Source organism: Cyclopterus lumpus, chromosome 21 (assembly GCF_009769545.1).
Source record: "Cyclopterus lumpus isolate fCycLum1 chromosome 21, fCycLum1.pri, whole genome shotgun sequence".
Lineage (NCBI taxonomy): Eukaryota > Metazoa > Chordata > Actinopteri > Perciformes > Cyclopteridae > Cyclopterus > Cyclopterus lumpus.
In genome coordinates, this window is record NC_046986.1 from 8,973,015 (window position 1) to 8,988,524 (window position 15,510).

General features: G+C 44.2%; 1 protein-coding gene across 5 annotated transcripts in view; it reads right to left on the minus strand.

Moving 5' to 3' along the window:
- dop1b (DOP1 leucine zipper like protein B) overlaps positions 1-15,510 on the minus strand; it is a 22,918-nt gene continuing 7,408 nt past the window's right edge. For 3 of the 5 annotated variants that reach the window (XM_034561612.1, XM_034561613.1, XM_034561614.1), the window contains exons 7-38: positions 15,283-15,406; positions 15,076-15,185; positions 14,309-14,420; positions 14,057-14,177; positions 13,801-13,920; positions 13,422-13,551; positions 12,910-13,146; positions 12,508-12,818; positions 12,025-12,428; positions 11,673-11,944; positions 11,430-11,582; positions 11,196-11,296; positions 10,494-10,684; positions 8,752-10,384; positions 8,491-8,584; positions 8,213-8,404; positions 7,934-8,056; positions 7,702-7,836; positions 7,533-7,588; positions 7,334-7,438; positions 6,968-7,034; positions 6,709-6,868; positions 6,005-6,093; positions 5,788-5,897; positions 5,551-5,700; positions 3,516-3,577; positions 2,687-2,815; positions 2,449-2,585; positions 2,259-2,320; positions 2,025-2,168; positions 1,765-1,897; positions 1-1,225 (exon numbers count right to left, since the gene is read on the minus strand). In XM_034561612.1, the coding sequence (XP_034417503.1) occupies positions 968-1,225; positions 1,765-1,897; positions 2,025-2,168; positions 2,259-2,320; positions 2,449-2,585; positions 2,687-2,815; positions 3,516-3,577; positions 5,551-5,700; positions 5,788-5,897; positions 6,005-6,093; positions 6,709-6,868; positions 6,968-7,034; positions 7,334-7,438; positions 7,533-7,588; positions 7,702-7,836; positions 7,934-8,056; positions 8,213-8,404; positions 8,491-8,584; positions 8,752-10,384; positions 10,494-10,684; positions 11,196-11,296; positions 11,430-11,582; positions 11,673-11,944; positions 12,025-12,428; positions 12,508-12,818; positions 12,910-13,146; positions 13,422-13,551; positions 13,801-13,920; positions 14,057-14,177; positions 14,309-14,420; positions 15,076-15,185; positions 15,283-15,406 (6,225 nt within the window). In that variant the 3' untranslated portion in view covers positions 1-967. The remainder of the gene's footprint in view (positions 1,226-1,764; positions 1,898-2,024; positions 2,169-2,258; positions 2,321-2,448; positions 2,586-2,686; positions 2,816-3,515; positions 3,578-5,550; positions 5,701-5,787; positions 5,898-6,004; positions 6,094-6,708; positions 6,869-6,967; positions 7,035-7,333; positions 7,439-7,532; positions 7,589-7,701; positions 7,837-7,933; positions 8,057-8,212; positions 8,405-8,490; positions 8,585-8,751; positions 10,385-10,493; positions 10,685-11,195; positions 11,297-11,429; positions 11,583-11,672; positions 11,945-12,024; positions 12,429-12,507; positions 12,819-12,909; positions 13,147-13,421; positions 13,552-13,800; positions 13,921-14,056; positions 14,178-14,308; positions 14,421-15,075; positions 15,186-15,282; positions 15,407-15,510) is intronic. The other 2 variants (XM_034561615.1, XM_034561616.1) reach the window with 2 other exon arrangements.

Sequence of the window (15,510 nt, forward strand, 5' to 3'; positions counted from 1 at the left end):
TATAATTTAATTTAATTTAATGAGCCTGTTAATTCAAAACATGACATGGTCCTTTAAACATCCAACATAAATGACTTAAGCATTCAGCATTGTGGAAAGAAAGATAAGAGGCAGTTTTAAAAATGGATTTCCCTTAAACACCAGAAATGGCAAGCATGTATTTTAGCAGACTACACCAAATAATATTTCAAAGGGTTTTCAAGGTGTACACAAATCACATTCAGTAACTTACTCATACAACTCTAAACTGTAAATCTTAGCCAAAGGGTTGCGAGGTCCCATAATGATGATTCCACTAACACTTAAAGAGACAGTACCTCACAGCAGCCACATCCAGTACATTTTACATTCTCAGAGTTAGACAGACATTGTGCACCAGAAGGTGTGGTCAACTGGAGGTTATTAAAAAGTCAAAAGATCACATCAACAATATTTAATGAGGTTCTTCACAGTGAATCTGCTATTTGGTGTCAAACTTTAAAATATTGACTGGAACGTATATTATTATAATAAGGTGCATGGCGTCTAGTTATAACATATTATAACTAAAACCATATAAAGTAAGAGTGTAGACACTGACACAATCTAAATGTGTAAATATTTTGCAACCAACATGATACTCGTCCTTGAGAGAGAAACCAGCATTCCACAGTCATTTGTAATGAAAACTTCTACCATGCGTTTATTTCCTCCAGATAACCAAAACCCCTACTAAAATAACTACAACAAAAGTCCCTTGGCTTTGCCCATATAGATTCAGTGTGAGAGCACCTCAGAGGTACACATAGTTATTTAGATATCTGTCAAAGTTAAAACATTAAAAAAAATGAATTCCAAGACATTTCCTTTTTTTCCCCCCTAGTTGACGTTACACCGGCTGCGCCTATCTGAAGTATTCCAATCGTATGGCTGCAAGTCAAAGAGCTTGAGAAGAGGACTTATTTCATGAAAGCTTCATGCTCGAGTCCTAACTCTCCATGGAGTCCAGGAACTCTTCTTCAGTGATGTACTCCAGCTTCTTCAGGACTGTGTCTGCACTGGCAGCTGGGTAGTCTGCTACTGGGAGGTGGGATATGGGCTGGCTGTCGGGAGGAGGGCTCTGGAAGGAACAGGAAAGGGTGCGGAGGAAAGGCCACAGCTGGGTGATGGAGGACAGGGAGCTTTGGGTGAGGAGGGGGAACTCCAAAGGCTCTGTGGAAGATTCCTCACTCAGCCCATTCAGTGTCTGGAATATCAAGACATGAAAATCAGATTGAGATGTGGTCATACACAGAACACAACACAACTTGAATGAATGAGACTGTTGGACTTTGTATGTTCATTTGTAAGACCATGTTAACATATTTATCACAGACACTGGAATATGAATTAAAGTGACACAATGTCAACGATAACACATCAGGGTTGAAGCCCCTGAAATCCAGGACTCAAAGAAGTATTTCACTGCTAGAAAAATTGTATTTTACATTCTTTTAAAAAGCTGTCGATGCAGTAGAAAGGCAAAAATATTTTTTTACATTTGTGCAACATAACAAGAGGCTGTGGTATTACCTCTCGCTCAAAAAGGTAGAAAACCGTCAACACCCAGAATGCACTGGGCTCATTGCTAAAATGTCACATTTCCTAAATACTAGTTGCGAGGGTTTGAAATGGCTGGGAGAGCATTTTTTACGGTGCCCAAAAAAAACAATTGAAGACAGTTGACTCTTTAATGAGAAGGACCTTCCTCTACATTTTTAAATGTACTGTTTAACACTATCTTACCCCATATCGCTGCTGTATCCTCTCCAGGACTCTGAGAACATGGGGAGTGCATTCCTGTTCGCCTTCTATCAGCGCGGTCTCTGGGCCGCTGTAGCGGTTGACGTCCACCTCAGGGACGAATGCCCAACGATACCTGTCCATGGAACAGATGGGTACACAGAAAAAGGTAAGACAAAGAAATAGTACACTGACAAAATACCTAACACAACTTATACAAAAGACATACGCTAGCATGCATTTCTTTTGTCCTGAGCTCTTACATCTGAAAGAGTGGCATCCTCTCTGGAGGAAAAGACAGGGAGGTGTCCAGAAACTTGCAGGCTGACAGGTACATGTCCAACTCTGCCTGAGAGAAGGTCACTGATCGGTTCCTCTCCTGGGCTGCCCGCACCACTTTAGCCATCCTAGGTGGTACGCAAGAGAAGTATTTTTGATTGGGAGCGTCAACAGAGTGTCAATACATGAGGATTTTGTGACTAGAATAATCATCTCACTTTGTGACTTCCTTTGAGAGATCTAACTGCATAGCCTTCTCGAGACGAGCAAATATGCGAATCTGAAAAAGAAAAGAAAAAAAAAAACACGGGTTGAAAAATAGGTTTCCGTTAACAATAAACAAAATAGATAGTCGCACAGTATTGGAGCGATGTTATGAAGCCAGTCTCTTAGAAGATGGGATCGTACCAGTTCTGTGACCATGATTGGCCAAAGAGACGTGAGGTGCTGGGATGAAATCCGCAACAGGAGGACACGAAACATCAGGAACATCTGGGCTGAAACACTCGGACTGGGGTTCATACGCAGAGCCTCATTGAGACGCTCTGAAAGGAGGGGGAGGAACTTTTTAACTTAAGAACACTAGTCAATTTTAATGTCTGATGTACTTCAAAATCGACCTAAATATCCAGTAACGGCACCGCACCTTGAATGAGGGGCAGATACAGATGATACTGGTCGACCTCTCCACTGAACAGGGCGAATGCCTGGCGCTTCAGCAGCATGGGTTTCTGGTCCACGTTCGTAAACAGTTTCAGGGAGCCACTCTGCATGCCTAGAGGACAAATAAAACACAGGTTTGCAACAGAAAATAAATCAACAATCTACCTTTAAATTTTGAATTTTACACACTACTTCCAGAAAAGCAGGTTAAAAGCAGGTAAACGGTGCGTGTCTGAGGAGTTAGTTTCCTTTGGGGGGGAGGGGTTTCAAATTTGTATTTAAACTGGCGAGTTTAACAGTCCGATCGTACACGTCATCTCTCAACTCCAGCTCTACTCGCACTGTAAACCATGAGCATCGCACGGAAAAGGTCGTCTTGGCTGGCTACCCGAAAAAGCCACTTGACCCCAGAAGCTTATCCGTTGTCAGAACAACAGCCGGTGGGTTCCTACAATGCTATAAATCTGTTCCCTGACATTTTATTAATAGGGAAGTTAGCGCCGTAGTAGCACTTTGGTAGCACTTAAATGTCTCTTACTGATAGCACTTTGTAGTTTAACTTTATTGAAGAAATTGTACTCGCTTGATTCTTGTTGTTCTGAGTTTGGACTCATGGTTTAATGCACTTATTGTAAGTCGCTTTGGATAAAAGCGTCAGCTAAATGACATGTAATGTAACATGTAATGTAATTAACTACAGTAGATGCTAAAAGTTAAAAAAGAAAGTACCTTTTGTGCCACGGATTAGGTCTCATTTTTGGATTAATTGCATCGTTCCAGCACTACAAACATTTCCTGGACGCTATACTCACTCATCAGGTCTTTAAACATGGTCTTCTCATGAGTCAGAAGGTGGTCAATAATGGATTTCCAACTATAAAGAACAAAACAGTCAAGAAAAGGACATTAGACATTGATGATCATAATATTAAATACACCGAAAAGACTAAATACTTCAATATGCAGAAAGATCATTTTACACACGGTTTCCCTGCTCCAACATTCCGAGCTGGAGGCTTGTCACATGTCTCTCCCTCTAACAACAGTCCCCATGCAGAGCAACAAAGATGAGATTGAAGTACGAAAAAAAGGATTGTAGGAAAAAAGCAAAAACACTGATAACACACGTTATCTTGTGTTTACCAAAGATGTGCTTTCAGCATGACTAAAAGCCTTAAACAACAACTAATCAGTGAAAGAAATCTGAGTCAATGAAGACCAAAACAACCGGATAGTCGACTCATCGACGAAGAGAGGATAACCGTAGAGTAATAACATGTATTAAAAGACTTGATTTGCATATTCACATTAGTAGTATATACACACACATTGGAATCTGAGCAATGACCACTACTGGATTTGTTTGGCAAATGAAGCACCGAGACGTTCCCGTCTTCTGCAACAGGCCGACTCCTCTCTTCTACTTTACTGTCCACTTGTTGAGCTCCATATGTCCTGAATGTTTATTATTTATACATATTTTTTTTTTTTGGACACCAAACTTTTCAAAGAAAGAATAAAACTAACTGGAGACACGTTTTTTTCTGACGTTTTTAAAATGAGAACATTAACTGTAAAAAGGGCTTTTACCTTATAAAGTGCTCTATTTTTTTGAAGCTACCAATTATGTCTACTCTTTTAACCATAAATATATTATTTGTTACATTGATAACTGGACTTGCTCTTATAGAGCATCCATCTATTCTTCCGACCACTCAAAGCACTTTACACTACATGTCAACATTCATCCACTGATGGCAGGCCGATGGACGCTTTCAAATGCGGAAGAGCCGGGGATCGAACCACCGATCTTCCAATAAGTGGACGCTGTAGAATTAGATAAATTACTATAGCTATGTGTAAATTGAGATTCAATGATTTGCTAGAACTTCACACTGGTTATTAAAGAATGTCTATGTGTAGATTATTGTTTAATGATTTAGTATATTATTGAAGAACATAACAAAGCCCCATATCTTTGAATATATATACTGTGTAGATTGTTTCATGATGTACTGTATTATTAAAGGATGTCTTGGGGGTTTCGATGCTTGAGAGGAAGGAAATCTTTTGTGTGAGAGATGTGAACTTTGGGATGTGGATTCACCACAGACAGCCAGATGCTTGTGCCCGTGAGGATCTTCACACCCTGGCCGGAGAAGGATGGGGAAGCAGACGCAGAGGCATTTTGGACCCCCTGGAGAGGCCCCTGAGAGGAGACCCCAACAGAGCCACATGGAGAACGGAGTGATGACATCATGTGTTAAGGGGCATGGACATGCTTTTACAACACCGACAGACAGTTGGCGTAGCCAATGAGCAGATTGACGCCACTGGGAACTATGAAAAGGAATGTTTGCAACAGAGATGGGGCTTTTTTCTTTGGGATGACGGGAGAGAAGCACTGCAGGCAGGATGGCTGCATGTAGGCCGTGATCCTTTGAAAGCCCTCAGCTGAGGATTATATTTAATGTGCGTGATTTACTGTTAGACAGTTAACTGCTTGGCAGTCTGTGGACGCAGTGATTCATGTTCCCTCAGCTGAGAGTTATACTCTGTATCGGAACCGTTATTCATTTTTGGTAATATTTTTGATTAAACACTTTTTATTATAATTTTCCATCTCGGGCTATTTCTTCGAGTCCACCACAGGAATTCTTGAACATAACAAAGCCCCATATCTTTGAATATATATACTTCAATTTTTAAGTAATTGTCTTATCATTTAATTAATGCTCTCTTTGTATCTGTTTTCTATTGGCTGCTATTGCTCAACTGAACTTTTGTCACAGAAATGTACTGTTTGAGTTATTATGAGTCCTGTTTGTGTCAAATAAACATACTAACCTGGGAGCACAGGAGACATCCATCGTGAAGAAGAGGGGGTCCATGAAGAGCTCAAAGACCTCTTTCCTCCAGGCCCTTTTGGTATAAGCATACCCACTCAGACTGCTCAGCAGCTGAGAACCTGCTTCGAAGCTGGGCATGTTGTAGGCACTAGCGGAAAAAAAGCACCAGTGAAAGGACGTCAGCTGAGACCAAACAGACCAAAGCTGTTAGCATTTAAGATAGCACACTAGTTACCTGTGATTCTTCAGGTAAGGGAAAACATAGTACGTTAGCCGAGAGATGAGAGGAACCGCTTTCTCCTTCTCATCACTGCGGTACACCATGTCCAGAAGTGGTGTCAAGACCTATACAGTAAGAGAACGTGTTAAACAACACAAACACAGATAGTCACCCATTCATTCTCTCACCATAAATACTCCCCCCCCCCCCCCCATACTAATAAAAAACCTACCTCAGCCAGGAGGACAAGAGCTTGGACGCTGTAAGCAGACGGAGCCGAAGAGGAAACCATGGTGCTGGCTTGAGCCACTGACTCTGACTCTGAGAAAGAGAATACAGAGTTCACTTTTACCAAGGTCGCAACAATTCTGGGAGTGAGCCACACGTGCGTATACAATCAGGTGACAATTAGGATAGAAATGTTTTTCGCCCATATATAGGAAGATATTGAAAGAACCTCCTGCCATTCGAGGCCCATGACGCACTTATCCATACTCAATGTATTACGTACAGGAGATGGAAGTCTGAGTTTAGAGACGCAGGCAGGAGCACCGGCACGGAAGCAAAGCAATGTACTGCTGTGGATGGGAGCAGCAGTAAAACACATATATATAAAAATATATAAAACAATATCAGTGCCCTATATTTATAATATTTACACACCTCTACCGTGATGTCAGGCAGCCCTTTCCGACGGGGAATTGAAGTTTAGCTTGTTTGTGTCATTGTGTTACTTTGGTGTTTTAAAGGGTGCTCTTGGAAAATACATTTTTACTCCGAGCGCAGTACAAAAGCATTGTTTAAAATGCTTTAACAGTCCTTTATTTGAACTCGTATTTTATGCTGACCACACTTTTTTTCAAGCAGTGGATGGGAATTGCAGATGAGGGCAATGGTCACGCCTGCACTTATTTGTCAAAAGATACAAAAAGTTACCATCATGATCGCCATCCATATCTGTGTCGTCAGGTTCGTCTGCTTCAGGGCACACCTGTGGCTGAACTTTGACCTCAAGGCTCCGACTGAGCCAACTGGTCTGCTCCAGAGATGACCCTGCGATCCCACCCACCGCCTCGAGGATCCGCTGAGTCACCTCCTGCACGATAAATGTCACCATCAATCAATCATCACCACAGTATCTCACAATGCACTGGCTCGTTAGCGCAATCACAGCCAGAACAATACAAGATCATACCTGCAGATCTCTAGTGTCCTTTTTACTGTCCAGGTTAGGGACCCTATTGACAAAGTCATTGAGTATTCTGCAAGACAGAAACCATTGATGAGCGTCAGATTCTCCAAAAGAAAACCGTCAAATGTTAACAAACATGTTCGAGCAAATACAGCGAGCAGGCCAATTGTTGTCAATGTCACGGGCTGCAGTGCATTGTATGTGTGAGAGTAGTCTGTAATACAATAGAAAAACGCACCACAGTAATGCCTTTTGTTTTGTTTTACTTGTGTAGCACAAAGGGACTGCAATTGCAGTTTGTTGTGCAACCCGGTGTTGTTCAATGGCAACGAAGGAGTTAATAAGAAGTAAAACGTGTTGAAAACTGACCCGAGCAACAAGAAGTGTCCAGGCGGGGCCAGGTTGAGTTGAACAGACTCCCGTAACAAACTGAGGAGAGGAGCCACGTTTTCCTGCAGAGTCTGAGCTGAAATGCTACACAGACAAAAAACAGTATTTGAAGAATAAAAACATATATTGCAATATTTTTAAGAAATGGGTGGAGACTTGCGTTGTATTTCCTATTTACCTCTGGGTATAGCAGTAGCTGAACTGTAACATGGGGATATCTACTAGGGTTGACTTCTGATGGAGAGAAAAAGTGCAGTAAACTTTAGGGAAAATTGACCTCAGAAACCTCCAGAATAAAAATGTTGAGTAGTTGTACATGTATGTACAATATATGTATGTCTGTGTACCGGCTCTCCTTTGATCTGATGTGGCTTTTTCACCACATCTTTGACCAATTGTAGGACTGCATCTGTTTGCAAGGTGGGCAATGATTTCACCAGAGCCACAATGGTGAGACGAGATTCACTGGCCACTGGTAAAACCTAAAGGAGACAGCAGTGTGATGAATGCAAGCCGCTCTAAAGCTTTTCAGTGAGCTAGACGGGACTGTCCTTTCTGGAAACTTACTGCAGTTCTTACTTTGTTTTTATGTCTCCTTTTACTCCTTCTGCTGCTCCACACTGCTCCCAGTGAAGCCATGAGCTGAATCCCATACGGCCCAGTTAGAGGGACCAGGAACTCCAGTATCCGCTGCCTTAAGATCTAAACAGGCCCACACCGTGAACGGATGACATGTTACATTACAACACATGCAGGATTTAACCAACACAAACACCATAAATGACATATATCTCTTATTGCATAAATTTGTGTTGGCATTAAACAAACAAAAGGAAAAGATGCACGTATGCAGCACACCTTGGTGCTTTTAAAGTAGACGGAGGTGGAAGTGTGTCTGCTGCTCTGGGCAGTGTCCGATGCCCGCCTCTGTGACTCTTCCCTCATGACCACGCCCCACAACAACGCCATGCTACTGAGCATGTGCGGTAGTGCCTCAATCACGACGTTGCGTGCATTACGGACATCCACGGGGTCACAGGCAATCACGGACTAACGGAGAGAAAGAGAGAGCAAAATGGGGTTTTACATTCTCTCACATATAAGAGGTAACTATTTGAGTGTGCTTCATTCCCCACCTTCTTGTTGTCCAGTAGACAATAGTGTGTAATGGTGGTCAGGCCTTCGAGCAGAGTCAGAGGGTAGTCAGGAGCAATGTTTTCCCTCCTACCACTCAGGCGGATCAGAGGACAGAAACATATATCAATAGCGTCCTCACTGTAAATTGTACACTGCTTCACAAAAACTATTGGCAAACTAAGCAATGTGTCTTTGTATCGTATTGTGCTTGTGAAGTGAGAAATAGTTTTCCATGACTTTATTTATTATGCTTCGTCTACCTCTGATTTGTCTTTCCTCCATCGTGCTCGTACAGCTTGACCAGCTCGTCCAAGTTCCTGCAGATCTGACTGATGAGTGGAGCCACAATAATGCCTAATGAGCGACCCAGGTATGGCAGAGAAGAGCACAACAGCGACACCCAGTGGGGGTGCATGGCATAGCCGTACTGTGGCCGCAGAGCCCTGGCTGCTGCAGAGACGAACATTCCTTGGGATGTGATGGGGTGGCTTTCGACATACTGGGCTGCCTTGATCGACTGCTGAAAGAGAACTGCCGTGTGCCATTCACGAGCAAGCGGGCTGGTGGCAGTCGGGGATTCACGAGGCTCCCCGGGCTGGCCAGACGCTCCACTCGACACAGCTGAGGGAATGGCACCACCAGGCCACAAATGGGACTCCAGGACTATGAGAGCCTGGAGGAGTCTCAATAATTCCATTTGTAAGGGGTACTGCTCCTGACCACCTCCTGCTCCAAGATTCACCAGACTCTCCTCAGACAGGCCGACCTCATCATCCAGCAGCGCCACACCCTTGGCTGGTCCCTTGTCCGATACCCTCTGGCTGACATACATGGATGCAGAAAGTGTCAGCAGAGCATATTGCTGCACTTTACATCCTGAGAGGAGTCTGCGGATGGACTCCACGCTGCCCCCATCGCCCTCTTGTCCACGTGCCATGCAGCAGCCAAGTTGCTTCACAATCCGGGTCAGCACCGCCACACTCTTCACCTGCACCTCCCTGTTCCCCTGCAGATCAAGATGACCCAGGCTCAGATAGGAAGGGTAATGAGAGCGCAGGAATCGCAGGCACAGGGACACCAGCAGTTCAATGAGCAAGGATGGGGGCTCTGAGGGGGAAGAAGTAGGGGAGAGCAGGCAGCCGTAAAAGCCCTGACCGTCCTGAGCCTGTTGGTGGCGCTGCAGGAGGTTTGAGACTAGGTTTAAATGGGCAGCAGAGCTTGTGTCCAGAGAAGTGTAGCGAAGGGCATTCACCAGAGGGCATTCAGCACTGCTTCGCAGCAGGCTGTCGAGAAGTGCCAAGCCTTGGAGCAGATGGTGCCAGCCGCCTGCCACAGGATACAGAAGCACATGGCGGAAGAGAGAGTCGATGGCCTCTCTCTTCTCACGTTCCTGTTTTAACAGGCGAGACCTGGCCATGGCCTCCAGCTCTAAATCCTCCTCATCCTCACTTGACAGTGAATCAGATGCCTGCGTGTGCTCGGACTCCGCCCTCCGCAGGCCGTTGACCACACCTCCTTCCTCAATGCTGCGGGAGGGTACAGAGCCTGAGCTGGAGTTCTCAGTGGATACCTGGGCACCACTTGTGTCAGCTGACTCTGTGTGTTCACTCTCTTCTTCTGCCGCCGCCGCCGCCGCCTCCTCCTCCTCCTCCTCCTCCTCCACCTCCTCTTCTTCCTGCTCTTCCTCTGTCTCTTCACTCTCACTCCTAGACACCACGAAAGTGTCCGGTGGTTTGGCCATCTCTGGGCCACTGTCTAACTCTGCCCACAGGGATTCCCGGTCCACGATGTTAATGAGATTTAAGGTGGTGACTTCTGTTGACATGGAATCCGCAGATGTCCCAGAGGTTTTGGTGGAGCTCCGGCTTCTGCTGCTTAGAACCTTCAGGTTACCTTTAAGAAACAAAAGCAAAACAAAAAACACATAAACAGCCGAACCAAAGAAGTTGACCTTTTGGAGTTTTAACTTACAGAGTCAAATTACGCAGACAAAAGTGCTTACCAGCAGTGAGATTTTGTTTAATGCTCTGAATGGAGCAACGCTGAGTGGAGGGCTGAAGCAGCAACAACAGAATAGGCTCCAGGACCCGAATCACGTCATTGAGGGAAAGAGCCCTGACCAGCCAGCACTGAGCTGCTGCACTTATTGAGCCATCTGTACAGCTCAGACTGTCCACCACCACACACAGAGACCTGAGAGACACATTTCAGATTTGGTAAATAAAGGATCCCAAAACAAAGAGAGACACGTGCATTCACCAGTCTAATAGGAACAGTACAAAGGAGTATGCAATGTCTGAGATTTGACTACATGTTATTCACATTGAATTTAGATTGTACATATTCAAAGCAGGCAGTTTGTTACTGCTGCATATTTGTTGCGACACAAGTGCAATTGCACCGTCACTCGTCACACTGCTGGACATTTGCAGGAAGCGGGTCTTTGTCATACTAGTTCCCACTTTGCACTAGACACTAATGCCTCTTTGTGTAGCAGGTTCATCCACTATCAGAGGAGCACTGACTGACAGATGTATATATATATATATATATATATATATATATATATATATATATATATATATATATATATATATATATATATATATAGAGATGAGACAGACAATACAGTATTCATAAAAGTGATATACATTAACAAAGACACTACCCTCCATTTGTCACCACTCTTCAACTGTGTACTAACCGATCGAAGGAGTGGTTGAGACACATGCTCCCGTTGGTCTGGATCTCCCGGGTTAGGTGCCACAGTACGGTGAAGCGGTGTAGTGCTTCCAGCCTAACAGCCTGGGGTCGACAAACACAAAGCAAACATTGGGCTTGTCACACTTCCTAGCTCTGTGTACGAGTCCCAGATAAACTGACACATGCTGGGAGAACCATCAAATGTTTTCAGCGTGTGTGCAGGCATTTTACACACCTTGTCTTTGTGCAATAGCGCCTGGCAGATGATGTCTTCACAGATGGATGCTGAAGGAGCCAAACAATGAAGCCTGTAAAAGAGTTCCACACAGGAAATGTGCTGCTCTCTCCGCTCTGTGTCCAGCTGGTTCCACAGTACCCGGGCCACCCTCTGAGTAACAGCAAAAAGAAGAAAAAAATGAATACTGCATTTGCACTTTAGCTCTGACTTATACCAACATTTTCCCTTTTATGACCTAACCTGATAGAAATCTGTGCTTTCGCCTATGGCATGAAGCAGAGCAGGGTAGATGGGTGGCACAGTGACCATCTGCAGCTGCCCACTCAGAGGGTTAGATTCAGACCCTTGGTAGCGTCTGTGTTTGTCCTGGATGACCAGTGCCAAGGACTGGGAGTGGTTAATGAGTTCCAACAAGGTGGACACTGCGGTGTGCTGGATGTTGTAGTCCCTGGACAGGCAGCACAGTGTCATCAAGGACCTCAACCACAATGTCAAGCTGTCGACATCACGATCTGTGGAAAGCCAAAACGTAAAAAGTACGTAGCGGACCGTAGTAATAACTCGTCTAGATAAATAACGTCTTCATGCTGACCTGTGTGGCCAAACATGTCAGTGTGGAGAACCAGAGTTTCCTCTTCACTTAGGTAGACAGGGAAGACGGTACACTCCAGCAGCAGGTGGCAAGTGGCGGTGAAGGCCTGTCGACAGGCCTCAGAGATCTCTGCCTTAGCACGGGGCATGTAGCCAGCCGCCCAGTCCAGACCCCCTAAATGACCATGCTCCTTTTTCTTGTCTGTGGGGGCGGCTGGGAGCTGGACGTCAGATGTAGGGCAGGATTTAAGCCTGTCTGGCGTGAACAGCTCACGCAGTTTGTCTTTAATTTCACATCCCCCTATGCCCGGCAAGAATGTTTTCTCCTCCACAGAAGCAGCCGTTAGTTCAGGCTGAGGTTTTTCCTCGGGCCCACCAACATCCTCCACCTGCACCAGCAGGTATCTATTACATGGTAGAAGTGAAACTATTTAGAAATCACACTATATCAAAGAGTCCATGTAGGTTATGCTCAATAGTTTACCTCGTAGTTATGAAGGCCAAGATGTCCTGCAGACACTGGGCCATGTTGTCTACACTGCCTCCCTTCCTCCACACTCCTTCGCCTTCTTTAGAAATCCCGTTCTCCTCCTCCCCCATTCCCATCCCTGGTGGGAGTTGCTGCTCTGAAGGAGAGGCGCTGATGCCCAATCCGCTGTCTTCAGACCTGAGTGTTGGGTAAATATCATCTGCGGGCTCTGCCACCCGTCCTCCATCTCTGTTCAGCTCTTCATCTCCATGGTCATTATTAACCTCAACAACAATGCCATTTTTCTCTCCCTCCTTCTCTATATCCTAGATAGGGTATAATTGATATAATCAGTCAAACATCAAAAGCATAATTGAATACATAAACCACATTGGCACAGACATTAAAATGCCTCACCTGAGTCTTTTTGCTTTCCTCCTCCAGTGACTGTAACTCGATGTCCTCTGTCTGTGACCCTGCCACCATTTCCATATAAGCTACAGGCATCTGGATCTTGCTCAGGACCTTGAAGCATGCACGCAGACCCTGTGTGACATCTTCCAGGCTAACAAAGTCCATGTGGCTGTGCAAGGTCCCCAGCATGGTGCCCAACATCTCAGGGAGGAACTGGAACTGGATGTCAGCATGAAGCTCCTGTGGGAAAACAAACAAACTGGTAAAACACAGTTAGTGTCTACAAATGTGTGTATATGAGTCCGACTTTGGTTAACTAACGCTGAGTGAAAGATAATATTTGTGTAGACCTTACTGGAACTGAGTAGCAAAAATAAGTAAATGCTTCCAATTTTTGCTTTTCAATTTGTTTACTTTTGTTGCATTGTTGGAATTTGCCAAAATATCAAACCTCAATATTCAGTTTTTCTGGCTTAGTTTAACAATAGGGAACTACAGGTCTGCAAGTTGTTTACCAGAGGGAGAACATCAAGCAGGAACATGATGAGATTGGACATCTCTGTGACAGACGGAGCAGGTTGATTGCACTCCTGTCGAGGAGGTCTTGGTGGGTCATCTTTGTCACTATTAAGTGAAGAAGGAAAACTAAAAACATTGATCATTGTTGGTTGATGTTTGAGGTTAAAAAAAGAAAATTCACACACATTTTGTTTATGTTCTTGGCAATATATATTTAGCATGGAACCAATTCAGACAATGGCTTGCTTTCATATTATTGAGGTTATATTGTTTACTGTGTTAATGCAGACTTTTCCCTATAATCTTGCATGTCTGCTGGATAGTCAACACCCATAATTCCCCATTATGAATAGGGATTCCATGTTCCTGACGTACCTGAGAGAAGTGCAGAAGCGTCGGGTCACGTACTCCCACAGGTATTCTTTGTTCATGGAGGTCACGAGCATATTCACTGTCTTTATGATCTCCGCTGCATTTTTATTCTCTTTCATTGTACTGTTCCAGAAAAACATAAGAAAAGCATATTCTGTCTTTCTCATATATGTCGGTCGCAATGTTGTCACACGTTCAGTTAAATGTGTATTCATCGATTGACATCCTGGCATCTTTGCTATCGTCTATTGCTCTTTACCTGGCCAGCTGGTTGCCAGAGAGAGCAGAGATGGTGATGTTTTCCTCCTCCAGCATCTCTCGACAGTAGCTGTAGAAGGCTCGGACCACCTCCAACAGCACACTGCTCAAGACCACTGGACCTGTGCAGAAACAGTGTCATTATCACAGTGAACCATGCTTAGAATAAAGCTGGGACGTTAACTAAGAGTGGCAGATTATGTAATTCAGCATGTTGACGTGTGTGCGTGCTGCAGTGCTCCGTGCTGCCGACCTATCTCCGGTTTATCCAGCAGACTGATGATGATGCGAAAGGGCCTGAGGTACCCAATCACACTCTCCGGGTTGCTCTCCATATCCTGCTGCTTTAGGATGTTAATAAGAGCCTGAAGTCACAGAAACAAAACACGAGAAGAGCAACAGGTGAAAAAGATACACAGGTACACCGGACAAAAGATTTTATGAATTATGCTAGTTTTTTTTAAACATTTTGTTAGTTTAGCTTATTTGGAAAATATATGTTTATTCAATTTCTTTACAGGGAGTTGGATGAAAAAGTCATGGGACGCAGTCACTTCTAGGAGTCTTCCTCTGGTTACCTGGAACCTCATTGTGACAAGACGACAAGTCACTGCTCCCGGCCAGGAAATAGTGCCAAACACAAACACCCATAAATCCACAACCGTTTTCATTTTCACACTTCTTCTTTTGTATGGGTTGAACAAACAATATATGAAGTATAAACTGATAAGCTTAAGAGGCACTTATAGATGGATTTTGTTTCTTTTGGACAGAGCCAGGAACACAGTTTCTCCCTCTTTCCAGTTATTATGCTAAGCTAACCTGCTACTGGTTGTAGCTTTATAATGACCTGAAACATAAGAATGGCATCGATCTTCTCATCTAACTCTCAGCAAGAGAATGAGTACGCGTATTTCCCAAAATGTCAAACTTTTTCTTTAACAACATTAACAAGGTTATACTAAAAATATACACATTATTCGTGTATTTGGTGTGTGTGCAAACAAATGAGTGAGTTACCTGCACAAGGAAATCTCTTGAGTATGTGCTGAAGTAAAAGGACGTATGTTCCTCTGTGGTGGTGGAGAGGGTGGGGTGTGGCGCCACCATTCCTCCTTTTTTGTCGATCCCTGAAAATACATAGATGGAGACAAACAGTCCTGAATCAACTAACTGGGAAACTGAGTGGGGTAATTTGTTACTGAAATGTACTTCAATGATCGGCACCTAGGAGCCAGCCGTAGAGGCGTCTGTTGAGGGACATGTCTCTGCGGAGGAGTGTAAGTGCGGCGGCAGATACTATTGTTATCATGTCTTTACCACTCATGGGAACACTGGCCTCCTCTGGGTCCTAAACCAACACACACACACACACACACACACACAAAATAACATTCGGCTGAGGAACAACAAGAAAGAACAGGAGCGTGACGACAGGACAGTCCATGTGTTTAA